Source organism: Scedosporium apiospermum (assembly GCF_000732125.1).
Source record: "Scedosporium apiospermum strain IHEM 14462 chromosome Unknown SEQ_SAPIO_0095, whole genome shotgun sequence".
In the NCBI taxonomy this organism is placed as follows: domain Eukaryota; kingdom Fungi; phylum Ascomycota; class Sordariomycetes; order Microascales; family Microascaceae; genus Scedosporium; species Scedosporium apiospermum.
The window spans coordinates 7,175-22,539 of record NW_015971796.1 but is presented as its reverse complement, the minus strand read 5'-3'; the positions used below and the strand labels follow the sequence as shown (position 1 = coordinate 22,539).

At 47.4% G+C, this 15,365-nt stretch overlaps 4 protein-coding genes and 1 pseudogene across 4 annotated transcripts; 3 read left to right on the top strand and 2 right to left on the bottom strand.

Moving 5' to 3' along the window:
• Window positions 1-415: 415 nt before the first annotated feature.
• On the bottom strand, window positions 416-1,231 carry SAPIO_CDS4853 (uncharacterized protein; the record flags this gene model as incomplete). Its single annotated transcript, XM_016787307.1, has 4 exons — window positions 416-688; window positions 755-970; window positions 1,038-1,115; window positions 1,181-1,231. The coding sequence occupies 4 exons, from the start codon at window positions 1,229-1,231 to the stop codon at window positions 416-418; spliced, it is 618 nt and encodes a 205-aa protein (XP_016642982.1).
• Window positions 1,232-5,389: 4,158 nt separating this feature from the next.
• SAPIO_CDS4852 (Transcriptional activator hac1) lies at window positions 5,390-6,651 on the top strand (the record flags this gene model as incomplete). The annotated part of the gene is made up of 3 exons (XM_016787306.1): window positions 5,390-5,601; window positions 5,671-6,261; window positions 6,339-6,651. The coding sequence occupies 3 exons, from the start codon at window positions 5,390-5,392 to the stop codon at window positions 6,649-6,651; spliced, it is 1,116 nt and encodes a 371-aa protein (XP_016642981.1).
• A 635-nt stretch (window positions 6,652-7,286) lies between these two features.
• SAPIO_CDS4851 (Replication fork protection component Swi3) lies at window positions 7,287-8,146 on the bottom strand (the record flags this gene model as incomplete). Its single annotated transcript, XM_016787305.1, has 3 exons — window positions 7,287-7,718; window positions 7,783-7,858; window positions 7,935-8,146. 3 exons carry the CDS (start codon window positions 8,144-8,146, stop codon window positions 7,287-7,289), a joined length of 720 nt encoding a protein of 239 aa, XP_016642980.1.
• A 399-nt stretch (window positions 8,147-8,545) lies between these two features.
• SAPIO_CDS4850 (NADH:ubiquinone reductase (H(+)-translocating)) lies at window positions 8,546-9,317 on the top strand (the record flags this gene model as incomplete). Its single annotated transcript, XM_016787304.1, has 4 exons — window positions 8,546-8,605; window positions 8,687-8,703; window positions 8,775-8,980; window positions 9,040-9,317. 4 exons carry the CDS (start codon window positions 8,546-8,548, stop codon window positions 9,315-9,317), a joined length of 561 nt encoding a protein of 186 aa, XP_016642979.1.
• Window positions 9,318-13,160: 3,843 nt separating this feature from the next.
• Window positions 13,161-14,096, top strand: SAPIO_CDS4849 (annotated as a pseudogene; the record flags this gene model as incomplete).
• Between the last annotated feature and the right edge of the window lie 1,269 nt (window positions 14,097-15,365).

The following is a 15,365-nucleotide window of genomic DNA, read 5'->3' as shown; positions in this document are numbered from 1 at the left end:
TGGTAATCGAGGGTCCAAAAAAAAAAACCTGGCTGTTATGTCTCATGGGCAGTACTTCGTAGCCACGTCATCGTTGGGGCCTTTTATCAGCGCGGCTGTTTATGATGAGATGAAATGACGGCACAGATCCTATAAAACAAATTTCCGAGCCCCAACTCTAGGGGAAAGTAGAGACAAACCTACCAGGCCTCCAGTCCCGAAACGCATAAATTCCTATTCTTGTTTATATATATCTGGGGGTAAACCCCTCTAGGATCGTGATTCGGTGCCCTTCCAATGCTATGTATGTCCTCCATGTAAACCGTTAAAACTCCATCAACGCCTTTCCAATTTGACCTTCCGCGCACCGAAACATCATGACTTGAATCCACCATTACGCGTAAAAGAAGACCCCAACAGGGGGGGTCGAGTAGATCTATGCCCTGAGAGCCCGCAGCCTCTGCTGCAGCTGATCTTCCTCCTCGGCGGTCGGCTCCGTTGCAACCGGTTCGGCGACGACTGGCTTCGGGCTATTGAGCTCCGCACTAAGTTCTACGCCTGCGTCATCGGCAAGCTTTCCTAGAAGTTCGTGGACAGCATCGTCCGAGACCTGAGCACTTGTTGACTGGGCGATGGCATCCTGATAGATGCCGTTGGACATGGCGTATTCCTCGTTTTGTTGTTTAAACTGCTCAAGCGTGAGGAGAGTCTGTGACGTGAGAGGACATTAGCTATGAATGGTGAAGCTCGGGGTTCTCATGGTTGAAAACAGTACCTTTTCCGGGTTGACATTCCTCTGCGCAACAGACATTGTCCGCGACGAGTTTGCCATCATGTGGGTCATGCGATTCATTGCGTTATTGGCCTGGATCTGAGCAGCTGATAGCTCCGCCATGTCCGCCATCTGATCCATCTGCTGCGCAAGTGCCTGTTTCGAAAGCAACATCTTTGCTTTTTGATAAGCCTTGGCGGTTTCGCCTTTCTTCAGGAGCTAGAGTTGAGATGTTAGCCGGGCAGTGCAGTAGGAGAGGACGGACTTGTGGAGTGGTACTACGAACATCCTGAATCTGCTTCTTCAGGATAGGATCCTGCTTTGCGGCCTTCTGCGCCTCTCTCCGGGCTTGCTTGGCTTGGAACTGGGAAGAGGATCAGTACCTGGCTGACAGTTTGCAGTGATGGTGGTTGGGATAGGCAGACATACCCTCGCCTGAAACTCCACCTGCATATCTCTGGCAAGTTGTCGGTTCGACATTTTTTGGGGGGACTATGGCTGGGCGGTGGCTATGAGACGGCTTTCTTGATAAATTCAGTGTTGAGGAGATGTTCGCACTTCGCTCTGATAGTGATGTTAATGGTGGCGCTGAAGTCGTCCAAAATCTTGATGGGTCTTGGTCTCGTCAACGTCATGGGACACGGAGTACAAAGGCAAACTGAAGTGGCTATCCCCAATAGTGGGGTTTGACACTGATTGACAAGGGCCTCAAGTCCCGCCAAGGCTCTGGACGAACGACCTCGGACAACAATTGAATGAACTCAAGAGTTCTTGTGGTTAGTCAGCCATGATTACGTGCCCTCCTCCTTGTACGTCTTCAGCCGTTTCATACTTCGCAGCTCATCCGCTTATCATTGCCCTGTGCAGCATCAATCGGTCACAATGAGTTTGAAAGAAACAGTGAACATAGACTTGCTCACTCAACCCGTTTGATGTTCCTCCAGTTTGCTAAACGATGTCAACATTAATTCTTCATGATCCCCAAAGGCCCCTCGTTCTACAACTATATCCCCCATGCTTCGTACGCAGTATTTCATGTTGTATCCCCTCTATTACCTTAATCCTTCACTGTCATCCAATTTAAACCGGGCAGATGAATCAATATATCGCGAGCAAGAGTGAAACTGGCTTGCATTGAAGGATGTTGCGGGCATCTGACTACTGGAGGTATATGGCGGATATGCTGTCAGGATTAGACGCTGTTTTGGATTCCCACACTCGGCCCAGGAAGTTTCCGGCTAGAACATAGGTCGAGCCAGGCCATGATGGGGTTCTTCTACACAGCACGGCCATGCCATGAATGACGGGGTGGGTACTATTGGAGTCTCCCGAAAACGCAGCATGTGCGCCAGATCGTCACATTCCTCGCCGCGTAACACATATCCACTGATGTGCCTTTCTTCTGGAAGTCTTTTCCTCCCACGCCAGATGTAGTCACAATTCATCTTGATCAGCGTCTAGAGATTCCTCCCGGGGTGTCTGCTCCCCTTCCCCCTTCGAGGCAGTTGATACATCGTTTATCTGTTGCGCCTTTGAGACGCCAGGATGGTTGAGCATTTCGGAGCAGCCGGTGTACATGGCGCCTTGCGTTAAATGCTTCGCAGTCGACTGAAGACTGGCCCAGAAGTTGGAATACAGAGCGGTTCCCGGCAGGCCGCCGTCTGAGGTTGAGAAGGTTCCCCAATTTCGGCGCCACGTTGTTGCCACTGATGGAAACCCGCATAGTCACGCAATGTCCAACTACCGAGGGCATACTGGGAAGCCCAATTGTCATTATATCTACCTTGCATTGTGAGAATCCCACCGGGCCACTTTCGCTGAGTTGTCAATGCGATTATTTTCCGTCTAGTCACCGATCGTTCTCTTATTACGAGTATTACTGCCCATCGGCTTGCTACGCGGCAAAGTAAGTCCTTCGTGCTTACTTCACCGCATAGCTCCTTTGCCACTTAAGTCAAGAGTTTCGGCGAAATATAATGGCTGGTGAAGACCCTCCGAGACCATCGTTTCCTACACTCGTCGATGATTTATCATGCCTGCGATAGGTGCTGCTCGATAACGGCGATAAAATCCGAAGCCCTTCTAGTTTACAAGTCCGTCCCCTTCAGGGTTCCGCCCATCGAACCTTGATATGGGTACTAACGTCGATCGATACAACTCCATCTGGGGTCTATTATCAAACGCCTTCCATACGATTGCCCCTCCGGCGTTACTGCTATTAGCACGTAGCCTCAGTAGAGGTCGGACTCCGGGCGGGTGTATGCCGTTGCCAGGTGGTCATGACAATGCTGGCCACCCGGGGCCTCCCGGAGCAATCAATAATAATTTGTATAGTATTGATGTAAAATATCAAGTCTAGTTCATACCCCGGAAGGGTCAATGTCGAGAACTGCCATCCCAAACGACGTAGAGAATTGCCATCTGGGATTAATTAAACACGGAAGAAGTGTTCCACGCCCACATGTAGATGCCATCGGCATTAATTCTTAAGAGTATCCTCGATGAGTTCGTTCACTGGTTTAGGACAAGGCAAATTTCAGCCTAATATGCCCACAGTCGAGAGAAGAGCCTCCCAGAAGATTGCGCGGGAAAGTACTGCAGGTGGAGACTACCTTAATCCCGCATTGCCAGGCGTTTCATGCGGGCTCACGGCCAGGATGGAAAGGCGTCGGTCCTTGCGAGTGGCTGGAATGGATTTGAGACTGTTGAATCTTGGCAGAATGATGGGATTGCGAGGGCGATCTGATGGCAAGAAGCGGAGAATCGGACATGGCTTCAACAAGACATCAACCAAGGCCCGAATTTGACTGAATTACTTATTACTCTGTACCTTTGTAAAGTAAACTACCTTTGAGTTCGCGGCGTCTCTCAACAAGCACTGCCTGGACGGAATAATTGACGAAGTGTTTTGAATCCTACGACATACATGGCACTAATTACTCCGATTTGAGGGAAACCTCGAAGCACAAAGTACCTTCGTATACCTTTGTATCGTTGAAAGCAATTCGCAAGGTCCATCACTGCACGAAACCGTACTCGTAAGCCTTCGGCAGTCATAAACATTATGGGAGTTTAATAATAGCTCGAATGAGAACTCGACTCCTCCTCCTCACCAGGGATTTATTTCACTTTATGAAGTTACTAGCAAAAGTCATTTAACGTTATTATCTTGGGGCAATATACGAAGGTAAGGTTGATGGGGGGGTGATACACAGGCACTTCATAATGCGCTAAAAATAAATAACAGCAAAGGATGAGCCTTGAAGGCTGTGTGTTGAGTGTGTGACAGGAGCCTCATCCTTCAGACTCGTGTCTGAAAGTAATACTTAGAAAAGTGGTCCAGAAACATACTTTGTGCGTACCGATGTATGTACTTCGCCAGTTCATTTTCGCTCAGAGGAGTCGGTGAGTCTCTTGGAAAAAAGGAAGGAAAGAAGTAAAACTGAAAAGGGAAGGGCCGGAAGGGGGAGGGTTTAGGGGGAGGAATTTGACGTCTCACCATGCAAAATCGGAGAGAGCAGTCTCGTCACCCCACTCGTCTTTCCCAGTCTCTAAAATAGTTTATGCTCTGGACGGAATATGTGAAATACTTCCATACGAAGGACTTGGGAATGCACCCCTAAACTAGAATATCTTCTCCTGAAGACGCCTCGCGACATTCCACCCGCAGGTGGGTGTACGAAGTAGTTTCCACTCCACTGTACAAAGGTACTAGTGTACTCAGACCTTTGTACTCAGCCTTCGTAATCATACCAACAAAGCAAGAATAAGGGGCACTCGTGCAGGACTTTGATACTAAGACGACCCACTTATTTCAGTACATTTGACACACGAATTACAGTCCACGCCCCTTGGTACCTCGTCGATACCACCAATAGTGTCACGAAGTATGGGTGGGTCGAGTACTAGCTTACGAAGTATGGACATCAGCGCGAAGTTACACTCGGAAGTACGAAGTAAATTAACCCGCCCCTGAGTAGCGACGTACCCTATAAATGTGCCTCCTGCGCCGTCTTATATTGGTGCTTCCTGTATGCCTCAGGCCAAAAAGGCTGTCCTTCCCCCAGAAGAAAGCAAACGTGTCCTCAAGATAAAAGCGCCCGGGCTCCCCCTTAACCTTTCGTCGATGAATCATCATATTTTCCAACAACCTGTCGATTTGCCATACAGAATCCGACACTTGGCCTTTTCCATCTCCCAGTCTCATTCCATCGACACCACGCTGCCTCACTGAGTCACCTTTTGTGTTTGTGGCGTGTCAATCTCTCTACTCGCTGGAGCCTGCAGGCACCATGCACTTCACATAAACCATGAGATCTCGACATTGGCCATATTTCACCTTGAGATTTTGACAAGATATTGTGACGAACCGCGAGATCGTCGTCAACGTCCTCAACTTCCGCTGCTACTCCTGTCCTATATCGTGACAAGACGAAGAACGCAATCTCTAGTTTCCACCCCTTCCTCTGCCAGATACGTCTGTCCAGAATGGCCACCTGGGAAGAACAAGCCTCGCCCGTCGTGAAGTTTGAGGCATCACCTGCAGAATCTTTTCTTTCGACGCCAGGTGAGATGTATCCGTCATTATTCACCGCGTCGGGCACATCTTCAACAAATACGATGAATCCCATCGACATGATGACACCACCTCCCTTCTCAGCCGAATCCAAGCCAGAGACAATAGCATTAGCTGCCCTCTCACCAACAGCCTCCCCTACAAATGTCCCAACTTCGACAGAAACCACAGATACTACGGCACCATCCACCCCGGCGTCGGAAAAGAAGCCGGTGAAAAAGCGGAAATCATGGGGCCAGGTCCTCCCAGAGCCCAAAACCAATCTCCCTCCGAGGTGAGTGAGGATGTAGCAGGCACCTATTGCCCACAGGCCCAAAGGCGGTCATAGCTGACAGGTGCATAGGAAACGAGCAAAGACCGAAGATGAGAAGGAGCAGCGCCGAGTCGAGAGGGTGCTTCGCAACCGAAGGGCCGCTCAATCGTCTCGGGAACGCAAGCGCCAGGAGGTTGAAGCTCTCGAAAAGCGGAACAAGGAGCTCGAGGCCCGCGTTCTCAGCATCGAAAAGACAAACCTCCTGTTGCTCGAGGAATTAAACAAATACCGGCGCACCACAGGCGTCGTGACTCGATCCTCGTCGCCTCTCGACTCTCTTCAATCAAACCCCGTTACCCTGACGTCCGAGCTGTTCAGCTCCCAAGATAGCCACAAGGTCCTGATCGACCAGCTCATGTTCAACGAGCCATCCAGCACTACTGTTGATCCCTCCTCCCTCTCGCCCAAGCTAAGTCCCGACGTGGATGAGCAGGAGTTGGCAGCCGTGGAACCAACCCCAGTCGCGCCGGCGACCACATCAGCCTCTGCGTCTTCGACCTCGGATCGAGCCACCGAATTGACACAACGTCCTGCAGCGATGTTGTGCGACCTGCAGTGTCAACATTCGGTGGATCTTCCGCGGTCGTGGACAACGTCGCAGATGGATCTGGTGCAGCCACGGTCCGCACAGTTCCAGATGTTTCTCCTCGTTTTGTCGGTACTTGTTTCAACCTGCCAACGGCCGCTGACACAGATAGCTATGTCCTTGAAAGCGGGCTTCTCTCTTCCCCCAACTCCGTCGATTTTGAAAACGATTATCTGGCTGGTGACGCGGCCGCGCTCTTCCCGACGGACCTCTTCGACATCTCCCAGTTCCTTCACGAAGATGGGAACGGAGTCGTGTCCGACGCCACGGCGGCAAACGGCCAATCCGTCGCAGCGGAAGCCGAACTCGACCTTCATTTCGCCGACTTTGAGAATCACTTCTCTTCGGAAAATCTTAACCTGCAGCCCCACTCTGGCGCGTCCGCTTCAGGATGCGACGATGGAGGCATTGCGGTTGGTGTCTGAGAGTTGCAATGATCGAGTTGGTGACTTGTCGGGTTTGAGTTCGGCAACGCGCGACGATAAGCCCGCGCCCCCTCAATGGTTGGACGGCTTTTCACTGCCATCTCGCGAAGCACTGTTGACCCTCCTATGGGCATTGAAGATGGAGGAGCGCAAGCTGGAGTCGCAGATTTCAAATTCGAACACCAGTCTTGGTAATTACTGGAACGCGAATATGTATAGGAGCAAAATTGACGCCAAGAGTCGGAAGAGGCACCTGGAGATTAATCCTAGAGTGCGAGGGGGTGAAAAGCGACAGCGTTTCGGCTGAGTACAGTGGTGATTCCATTCTTTGTAACCTTTTTCATTTTCTTTCTCTTTTTTATGTTTGTCGCGAATCCGGGCATCTAGTTATAGTATCTGAGGCGTCACGGGGGGTTATATTATCGGAAATGGGCGGTTGGCTAACCATTTTCCCTCAACAAGCAATATTTATGGGCGGATCAGCCAGAAAAGAGCAATCCAACGATATTTTATGAATACAGAATATTCCCAAACCGATCGTAATTCTCATATCGCACGCTTCCACGGTGAAAACCCGATCTCCAGAAACGCCTCAGGGGTAAACATGCAATTGGTGGGCGGATAACCCTCCCTGTCTACCATAGATCCTCCATTTGTGCCATCGCGGATTCCTCATCCGCAAACATGTCGGCTTCCGGATCAACTATTGCGTTGGAGGAAGTAGTGTCAGCCACCTCCAACATCAGTGACTCGAGCATATCATCTTCGTCGGGGTGCGGGGCAGGGCTGGTTGCTCCTCCATGTGGTGTCGCAGTGTAGACACCGTCAGGATCATCATCGTCGTCGGCTGGTGCAGCGCTAATTGGTGGAGTTGATACCACTTGGTCATCGGCCTCAGCCGACATGCTTCGTATCTCTTCGTCGATCCATCCCTGGCGTTGCTTAAACAGTGCCGTCTTGTGACCAGCCTTCTCAACCATGGACAGGGCGTCTAAGAACTTCGCCTTGGGAAAGAGATCGTCAAGCCATAATTGGTAGAGAGAGAGGATGCGGGCAGCATCGCTAAACTGAGGACCCTTGCGTGGTCAGCAATTCTCATCTCGGCCCTGGGTAAGAAACAAAGGGACTTACCTCATGCCCTTTCCCTTTTAATCGAAGTTTCCTCGCCCGATTTCGAAGCTTGGGAATGCCAGCCTCTGATAGTAATCTGGTGATACCATATGTCAGCGCCTAGAAGCTTCTATGTTGAGGGGTCCTGCTGTACAGAACAGGCTAATCTGCACCTTTGATCATCGAGTTTCACACGCGGTATATGAGCACGTTTCGTCACGGATACCGCATCCTCCAGGCCTAGACCTTCACGCTCATTCCGAGTTCCCAAAACATCCGATACGGAGGAGACATTGGGTTCCTGAAAAATATCCTCAAGTTCAACATCGTAGTCATCCAGATCGTTCGGCCTCCTCGGGTGGGTTGAAATTTCTTCGGCCACCATCTTTCTACTCAAACAGGCGGTCTCCGGTTATGACGAGAGCAAGTCTCTGTACTCTCCAAAGACGCACACATCTGCGGTTCAAGTAGTAAGAAGGGATTCGGAGCTGTCTCCATTGAACCATTAAAGACGCGTTTCCCACGCGTCTTAATATCGCGGGGTAATTGCATCTATCGGGGGCTTGCAGTGATAGTTCTGCGGCCTTGTATATTAGGCATCATTCAAAGCTGCATCATTCTTTTCCGAGAATTGAGGTAATCGACGCCAATTGCAATCAACCTTCGCATCAGTTGATCGAAATCCAGACGCACAACCAAAAGGGATTGTATGACACTGGTCACTGACCCGCGCAATCTATTTCAGCATTCGAGAGGCTCGCCGATTGTACTTGCTTGAGTCATAATGGCGGCACCTCAGCGAGAACCGTTCGCTCCAAGCAAGGTTATCCAAACCGAGTATCCTGTACGTCAACCCCACAAGGACGAAGCGGCTCAGCTTCCAATAGATGCTCTTTAGCAAGTTGATTCTAACCACCGGTTATAGCTGATTGATAATGACCCGTATGCCGACGCGCCCTCCCGAGTCTCTTTCCCTCCGATATCTGCTAACCTTAACCTTGACCTCGGCAAAGACATTTTACGCGGGTGATTGGATACGCCAGGCCGTCTGACTATGTCCACGGCCTAGTCGCGGCCGCCTTTGGGCCGGGTGCTCTTCTTTTCATGGAGAAGTTCTCTCCCTCGCGAGTCGGCAAAGGAGGATTTGCGCCTGCCATGAGGTTGGCAGGAGCAGTCGGCGCCGTTGGAGGATTTCTTTACTTCTACCAGCGATCAGCACGTACGTTTCTTCATCCTCCTCCATACAGAAAATACGATTTAGTTTTAACAAACCCCAAGTTCGCTTTTATGGTGCTACGGAAAATTCTCGCGAGATTGAGATGGATATGAAAGAAATGGTTGCCAAGGTGAAGGCAGGCGAGCCATTGTACGGAGAGAGCCAGCTCACACCACATATGCAAGGAGTCGCAGCTAGACAGTCGAGATATTCGTCGCTTTTCATGTCCATCATGCCTTGGTTCAACTTTGTCAACCACAACCAGCACGGAGTTGACACAGCAAAGTATTACCAGCAGGCTGAGAGGGAATTAGAAGCAGAGAGGCTGGCGAAGGTGTAAGATAGACTGCTTCAGCTCTAGCTTAAGCTCATAGAAATAACAACGACAACAACGGCTACAATAACCGAGATAGTTGGTTGCCGAGGTGAACAGTTTCCGGAAAGCGAGTATGAGATGATGCCTCTTGTACAAACCTTCGCCAGTCCACAGGGGTTCCTCCTCCCACCAAAGGATCGCTCTTTCCAATCTCCAACATTAGAATAGGGGACAAGACTGTCGATTTCTGCCTTCACAGTGCAGTGTATTCCTACTCGTCCCAAAGGCTCGGTTAGTGACGAGTCGAGAGAGAGGAGCGCAAGATTTATCCAAATAAATCGGGAGAGGTTACGTATTGACCCTCCGGGGATCTCTCTTTTCTTCGTCCTCCCAGGTTATCTTATCCCATGTCTAATCCCTCTTACCTTAGATTCTGCTTCACCAACAGCACCTACCCACCACCAAGTTACAAATTTATTCATGGCGGGTAATTCATCGATTACCCAGACTGCTGGGATTTTATGAGAGAGACGAGTTAAAAGATTTATACCTCTTCTATGAGGAGTGTTTATAGAATTCCTCCCGGTGCCTTCTAAAGGAGACTCTCACATGGGTCTGGCACAAACTGAGGCCAACAGCGCCTCCGGGTGTGAATGAGACGGCTCGCTCCCCTCACCAGCTTACCAACAGGACAAGCCCTAGGCTGAGTGGCGCGAATGCGGTTCAGATCGGCGATACCCACTCGATCGATTCAGAGGAGACAGCCGTTTCTATCCGGGGATCATGGCCTATTTGGCGCGGAATCGTGACCGTGAATACATGTCTTGCATCCGTAGTAAACTTCGATCTATCTACAGTTCTAGAGTAAGCGGCGCATTGTTGTACGACAAGACGAGGGGTGGACTTTCGGCGCGTGGATGCTACGGATGACGAAGTCCTTCGGATTCAAGACATTGGAAGCTGGCAGGACAAGTGAAATCATCCCATGCCAAGAGGGTAATCTTACTTCGATATAGAGACTGACATAGACACAGGCCATTCTCCTTCATCAGTCTGTGAATATCGGCCCAACATGTTGATCCCCCACTGCATCAACAAACTATCATAGATAAACTCATCTGAAGCAAGAAATCTAATCCCCCCAACTACCGATAACTGTGATCGAGTCTTCATTAGTAGCAATGTGTATGTGAGGTCGTAGCGTTGGGGTAAGAGGCCGGGAAACAACCTCAAGGGGGTAACGATGAGCCAACACGGGATATGCTAGGTTTATCTAATTCCACGGCATTGTTCCGTTAGGGCCTATGTCCCTGGGGATGGTACTAGTATTAGGACCGATCTCGAACCGACACGGATACATGTAGGGGGCAGCGCAGCCTACGTGGCCCAGGTTCGCTTTGGTAGTAAATGTCCAATAAGATGAACGAGAACCTGGCACTATATGCCGTGGCTTAGGATGCTGCCGGGACAGTAGATCCTTCACTAGTAATGCAGACTTCAGTTTACCGGGCTTGACGGGGGTGACCCCTCTGGCTCCTAATCCACATCTTCTGACTTCAAGGCCCTCTAGTATAGAGAAGTTAAACCCTTCACCTTCAACTCTGGTCGGTTCAGGTTCGGGTTCCCTCACCTTCAGACTCATCGGAGGTCGGGGAGCCAGATCCCTCGGTCTGCTTTGTGGCCGAGGCCCAAGGCGAACCTAGAATACTGCCTCCCGGACTCAACATCGGAATTGTGGAATAGAAAACGATTATGGTAGCCCTCGGAGTGATTGAGATTACCATCACTATGGAAGATGCCATCACACTTCCACCTAGCATGAGAACACCTAGTTATGGGGACTCTAGAGGCAGACTCTGGATGCACCTGCGAAGATGATAGGGCAGCTCCCAGCCGCGAACCCAACGACTAAATAGTAGACTCGTCTCATGCAAACACTTTGGAATCTACAGAGGAACCTAGCCAAGAAGCTAGCCAGGATCTTGCTCAAGATCCCGGTCAATTCGCCATGGACTTCTGTGGGGTTGCTTCCTTATCAGCAGCTGATGGAGACGACATGGTATCCCCCAGCGTCAACGCCTCCCAATGGGGCTCCGGGAGCTGCTGGCTTGTCTGAGGCTTGGGGTTCAAGTATCGGGGTGTGAGCCTCTTCTTTGATGTATTCGCTTCTGGTGTATTAACCCTTGCTTGACCAGCTGTAATTGGAAATTTATAATTACCCTATTGATCTCTCAATTTTCAAGTTTCAATGAACTCCGGGGCATGGACAACTTTAGAAAGCCCAAAGACGACATCGGGGGGATGTGGACGTCTCGCACCGCCCCAGCGGTGGTTGCAAGTCTCTCTCCTGCACCAATTGATAGTCCTCCTTATTCGCATATCCTCTTACTCAGGCACCTATTCCAGTTCATCCCTACCACCATCGCCCACCAATGCCCTTGAGTGAGCTCCATGGGCTTGAAAATTCTCCCCGCCCCTCGGGTTCACCCTCCCCGTCGTCTATTCAGTTCTCTTGAGCTTCTTCAAGCACGAGTCTGCCAAGGCTGCTACAAGAAACATAACAGCCTTTGCGACTTCTTCGCAAATGCATGATTATCGTCTCTCATGAAACGGGAAAGGAGCGACCATAAGCATGGTGTCATCCACGCGGGAGTTCAACGCAGGTACGTATAATATAAATGAGTTTGTGGGTTGTGCGGCATGAGCCACGACTCTCCGTCAGTGTCGCCACCGATAACCGTGATCGTCAGAGAAGCTATTCCGGTCATCGGCGCAGTGACAATTCTCTGTAGGTCGGTTTGGGTTGTTGAAATATCCTAAGCATCTGCCACACCGCTTCTCTCTTCTACCAACAGCGGATCCACTTTATAACCCGTACGACGCAAGATGACCAGTCGCAAGATGGTTCGAGCTGACTAGACGAGATGAGGGCGGTGGGCTCGTTGAGGGTGGGCTCGTTGAGGGTGGGCTCTGGAGCATGCTCCACGGTGGTCATTACTGTAGCACTGGTATCTGGGAAATAAAGGGTGGAACGGACGGGTGAGACGTGACGGCACTTTGACGATGGTGGCGATCTAGGGTCAGATGACCACTCTCCTCGCTGCCTTCCTTAAACGAGATGCTGCTGTCAGAGGAGAATAAGTGGCATCTCTCATTGCCCTCCACCTGAACATTCTCCTCAATGCATTCTTAAGTCGAGAGGCTGTTGTCGGAGTATAAGCGGGGACTGAAGAAGATCCATAGAATGCCGCCTCGGTAGCGGTCTCTCTCCACGCTCCATAAGTTATTAGTTTATAAATTAAATAATCTCAAGACAAGACGTAAGTGCCTTAATTGCACTTCAATTGATAGATTGTTATTAAAAGACAAGTCTTCATATTCCTGTCAATCTGGGCTCACTTTGATGACGAAAAGGGGCTCGATTTGGCGATGGAAACAGACTTAATTTCACAATGGAAACAGGCTTGATTTGCGAGAGAAAGAAGAAGCTTGATTTAATGGTAGAAATTGGATGCTGGTGGATTATGGGTATTAGTTAAAGCAACTGAAGCCTTTTTTCTTCCCGACAGAATCTTATATACGAAGTAAAGGGAGCAGCACACTTGCTGCTATCTGAAAGGATACTTCCTGGAATTCCAGGCCGAACCCAAATTCCGAATAGGAATCGCCAGACACAGTTGAGGTATATATATCCCCGTCTAGCCAAGGAAAAAATTTTTTACTCCTCCTTCTCGAGTTTATCAAGACATCAATTGAGCTTTCCCTCCTTGAAAGTAGCTATTGCACTCGTCTAATATTCGTCCTTTATCCTCTTTACTATTGCCAATTCAACATACACATAACGTTAATCGAAACGTCTCTTACACAATGTCTGCTAACAAGGCACCACCTAATTTCGAGCAGCCCAAATATTTTGACTATAACCCACAATCTCCTGGCTACGGACGCTTATGGTTTCTCGCCCAATATACCACTCCAGACGCTACGCATGTACCCTACTGTTGGGGATTTACTATCTACCGTGCAACTAAGGCTGTTGCTGGACAAGACCCCGAAGCCGATGCCCGTTTTGCTGAGGGTCTCCGCCGCTTTGAAGCTATAGTCTGCTGGTACTTTCTCTATACTAAAAAGGCCCTCGGCATCCGGGATACCAACACGGCGGGGCATATCGTAGCTGACCGGTTCTGGAATGAGATCATAGAAGACTATCCAGACCGCGAGGCTGTTGTGGCTGGTCTTGATGTGCCTAATGGCGCTGAGGATTTCTCTCCTGTTGGCCGCGCATTTATCGCCTCAGTAGCTGTGCATGGGAAACCTGAAATGACCGGACTACTTATACGCGAAAGGCTTCAGCTTATACGGAATACTAAGTGCCTAATCATCGATGACAAGTCCCTTGACACCCTCTTGACGCTGCCTAAAGAACCTCCACATACAGCACCTGAGGATACATTAGAAGCGTATAGGGTAGCCGGCGGTAACAGTGTATGGCTCTGGGTGCTCGACCTCGAAACAATGCAGGCGCGCGAGGATGGCAAGCCTCTCCTGAAGCTATCATACCAGGGTGCTGATGAAAAGCCGTACCCACCCTGGGCGCGGATGCTCGTCTCCTTTGTAGCAGGGAAGTGGTTCGAGCGCCCAGCGCTGCCAGAATCCGTCAAGTGGAGTGGTGAGTTAATTGAGGATAAGATAGAGTGGAAGACGGTGCTGTACTGGCATGCGGATCTGGTGTCATGGCAAAATGAGTTCCGCAGGAATCGCCGCAAGAATCAATCTTCAGAGTTAGGGCCTGGAGGGGAATAGTCGAGATTACTCAGTTGTAAGAGAGGAGAGGTAATATTAAATAATTGTAGAAGAAGCCATTAGTGCATTGACTAGATAGGAAGGAATTGGCCCTTCGCTGCCTTCTGTTTTATATTAGAAAGAGTAGGCCAATTCTATAGAAATTATCTTAGTAATTTCTTCCTTACTAAAATAGTTTCTATATTATAAACCTTAGTTAAAACTAGTTTTCATTTCTAAAATATCTTCTTTTCCATAATATAACCTTAATATAACTTTAGAAGACCTTTTACTATCTAAAAAGGCCTATTTTATAGTTATATTTTAAAAATTTTATAATATTTAATAGTATTAGATTATTTAATTAAATCTAAACTAAGTTTATTTTTATATTTTTATAAATATTTTAATATATCTTCTAGTTAGTAAGTAAAGCTATTCTAAATTTAAATTTAATAGTTAAGTATTATTTTTTAATACAGTAATTTATATTAATAAGTTTAAACTAATTAATAAAAATAGAAAACTTTTCTTTTAATAAAAATTTTATTAATTTATTAATAATTATCTTATTTATATTAATCTAAATAATTTTAAAATATATTTTTTTATATTTTTTACTTTAATTAATAATAATAAATATCTATATAATAAAATTATATATAAAATTATATAGTTTTTTTATTAATAAGTAAATAATTTATAAATTATTATAAAGAAATTAAAGTTTATAATTTAATTTAAATTTAAAATTTTTAAAAAATTATATTATAATATATTATTTTTTATAATAATAAAGATATTTAAAAGTTTTATTTTTATTAAAGATATTATTATAATATTATAATAGTAAAAAGGAGGATGTTAGTAAAAAAGGAGACATTCTTAAGATTTTATAAAGGTACATAGTAGCAGAAGAATATTATTCCTTACTATAAGCTATAGCTATAATTATTTCTTTTCTTTCCCTCCCTCCCTTAGAAGGAGAGAAACAAATTCTTTAATTAGTTTTTTACAAGCTCTCTAAATTATTTTAGTTATTAGTTCTTCTTTTAATTAACTTAGTTATTATTAGTTCTCATAAATTATCTTATATAGTAACTTCTAACAGTTCTCCTATTATTTTATATATATAAGTATCCTCTATTTAATACTCTTATAATCTTTAGCTTCCCCCTATTTAGAAGCCTCTAATAGTTATAATATAGCTTTATTTCCTATTAATTAACTATTTCCAATATCTATTACTATTCTTATAAGTAGAACTATAATACTTCTTATAAAAACTAT